Source organism: Borostomias antarcticus, assembly GCF_949987555.1.
Source record: "Borostomias antarcticus genome assembly, chromosome: 17".
Taxonomy (NCBI): domain Eukaryota; kingdom Metazoa; phylum Chordata; class Actinopteri; order Stomiiformes; family Stomiidae; genus Borostomias; species Borostomias antarcticus.
Window position 1 is genome coordinate 12,188,532 of NC_140250.1, and position 2,500 is coordinate 12,191,031.

Sequence of the window (2,500 nt, forward strand, 5' to 3'; positions counted from 1 at the left end):
TACTCAGACACACACTCAGACAAAACCGTTGTATGGGCACACACACACACACACACACACACACACACACACACACACACACACGCGCACACACATCCAGTGTGTTGATCCAGACTGGTGCTGCCCAGACGGTTGATGAAAGAATGAGCTAAAGCCACTTGGCCCAGCACTGTGACTCATGGTGAGGGCAACACACCACAGCACTGACACACACACACACACACACACACACACACACACACACACACACACACACACACACACACACACACACTGCTGTAAATCCACTGACACACCAGGATATACATGTAGGGGATAAAAACAGATTGGAACAAAATGCTCTCCAACATATACATACACACACACACACACATATACATGTATGCGCACACACCGTACACACATACACCGAACATAGTCACCACAGGAATCTGTGGTCTGGAATCACCGCCATTCTAAGAATGTCGATTGCACCTCTGCATCTCCACATTGGCTTCCGCGTGGCCTCCCCTTTTGAAGACGAACATTCTCCATTGAAAAGCATGGAAAACTCCAAGCTCATAAATCGCCGCCTGCAATCACCAGGACTGAGATAATGACTAGCTAAATATTTACCCCCCTGCCCCCCAGTGAATGGGACCAGCGGGAGTCAAGAGTGGTATGTTGTGTAAACGTTCTATGGTCAGCAGTCAGTAACATAAGCCTCCATCTTTAAACCATGCGGTATTTCTCCAGTCACAAGCAATCAGGCTCTGACGGAGAGGGAGAGTTAAATCAATCAGCTACATGTCCACAGTCCAGGGTGGAGATTGGAAATCTTGGTGATTTACGTCGAGATGGGGCACTGGCCTGGGGGCTGTGGTTCTGCTGCTGTTGCGCTCTCCAGCCAGACCCAGTCAATGATCCATGCTGGCCTGGCTCGCTGGTTTCTCACAGGCTACTTGTTGGCTGGTTCTGTTCCAAACCCACACTACTCAGGCTCAGGCCCAAGCCTACTGGGAAAAGACGTGTGGCAGACTGCACTCAGACAGACAGACAGACAGACAGACAGACCGGGTAAGCAGACAGACAGTATAAGAGGCATGTGAGCAGGCAGGAAGTCAAGTGGGCAGGCAGGAAGTCAAGTGGGTAGGCAGGAAGTCAAGTGAGCAGGCAGGAAGTCAAGTGAGCAGGCAGGAAGTTAAGTGAGCAGGCAGGAAGTCAAGTGAGTAGGCAGTTGTCCAGAGCAGCTGGCCAGCCCCAGCCCCAGCCCCCTCTAATCCTTGTTAAGGCCAGTTTTAAAAGCTGTGAACTGACCTGCAGATAAACAGCCCCCTCACTGCCTGGCACACCACGGCCTGGACACACACACACACACACACACACACACACACACACACACACCACGGCCTGGACACACACACACACACACCACGGCCTGGACACACACACACACACACCACGGCCTGGACACACACACACACACCACGGCCTGGACACACACACACACACACCACGGCCTGGACACACACACACCACGGCCTGGGCTGTGGGCTGGGGTTAGGGGCAGAAGACGCGCGCACACACACACACATACACACACACACACTGGCTCACTCAACTAACGGTGGAAACTCTGGGAGTTAAAGACCCCTAATCTGCCTCAGATGGTCCGGAGAAACAGACACGGTCTCTTCTGTGTGTGTGTGTGTGTGTGTGTGTGTGTGTGTGTGTGTGTGTGTGTGTGTGTGTGTGTGTGCGTGCGTGCGTGCGTGTGTGCGCGCGCGTGTGTGTGTGAGTGCGCGTGTGTGTGTGTGTGCATGCATGCGTGCACATGCATGTGCGCAGATCCAGACAGGCCAGAGAGGTTTCTTGTTTATTATTTCTGAGGATGTTATGACTCAGAGGCCTGGGCCAATTAGAGCAGAGGACCAGATCTTTATTAGCCAGAGACAACCAATCATCAAGGCTCCGCGCTCATACGATTACTCAGCTTTGTTGCTATAGCGATCTGTATTGTTTGGTTAACTGATGATATCTTTCTCTCTGTTTCCCTTTCTCTATCTCTCTCTCCCTCTCTTTCTCTCTCTCTCTCTCTCTCCCTTTCTCTCCCTCTCTTTCTCTCTCCCTCTCTCTCTCTCTACCTTTCTCTCTCCCTCTCTTTCTCTCTCCCTCTCTTTCTCTCTCCCTCTCTCTCTCTACCTTTCTCTCTCTCTCTCTCTCTCTCCCTCTCTCTCTCTCTCTCTCTCCCTCCCTCTCTCAACCCACAGACGCCTGGAGCAGAACGGGATCAAGTCCGTTCCTCCTGGATCTTTCTCTCCCTACAAGAAGCTCCGCAGGATGTGAGTTCCCCAGAGACGCCTTGCTCTGAACCCCTGAGCAGCATGCTATCATAGGGCTCTATTATGTCTCTTGGCCTGGAGCAAGGGCACTATAGCGTCTAATTTATAGGGCACTAGGTTTACGTACTACTGCCGTGTAAAGTGTTCAGCAGTGTGCATGTGGACGGGCAGCGCTAATT

The 2,500-nt window shown here is 52.0% G+C and overlaps 1 protein-coding gene across 1 annotated transcript in view; it reads left to right on the top strand.

Annotated features, from left to right (window-relative positions):
- The window catches only part of LOC311320154 (slit homolog 1 protein-like), a gene marked incomplete at its 3' end in the record, with an annotated part of 115,800 nt that overhangs the window by 80,721 nt on the left and 32,579 nt on the right, over positions 1-2,500 (top strand). Inside the window, exon 10 of the mRNA XM_084451843.1 lies at positions 2,250-2,321. Within this exon, the coding sequence (XP_084307969.1) occupies positions 2,250-2,321 (72 nt within the window). The remainder of the gene's footprint in view (positions 1-2,249; positions 2,322-2,500) is intronic.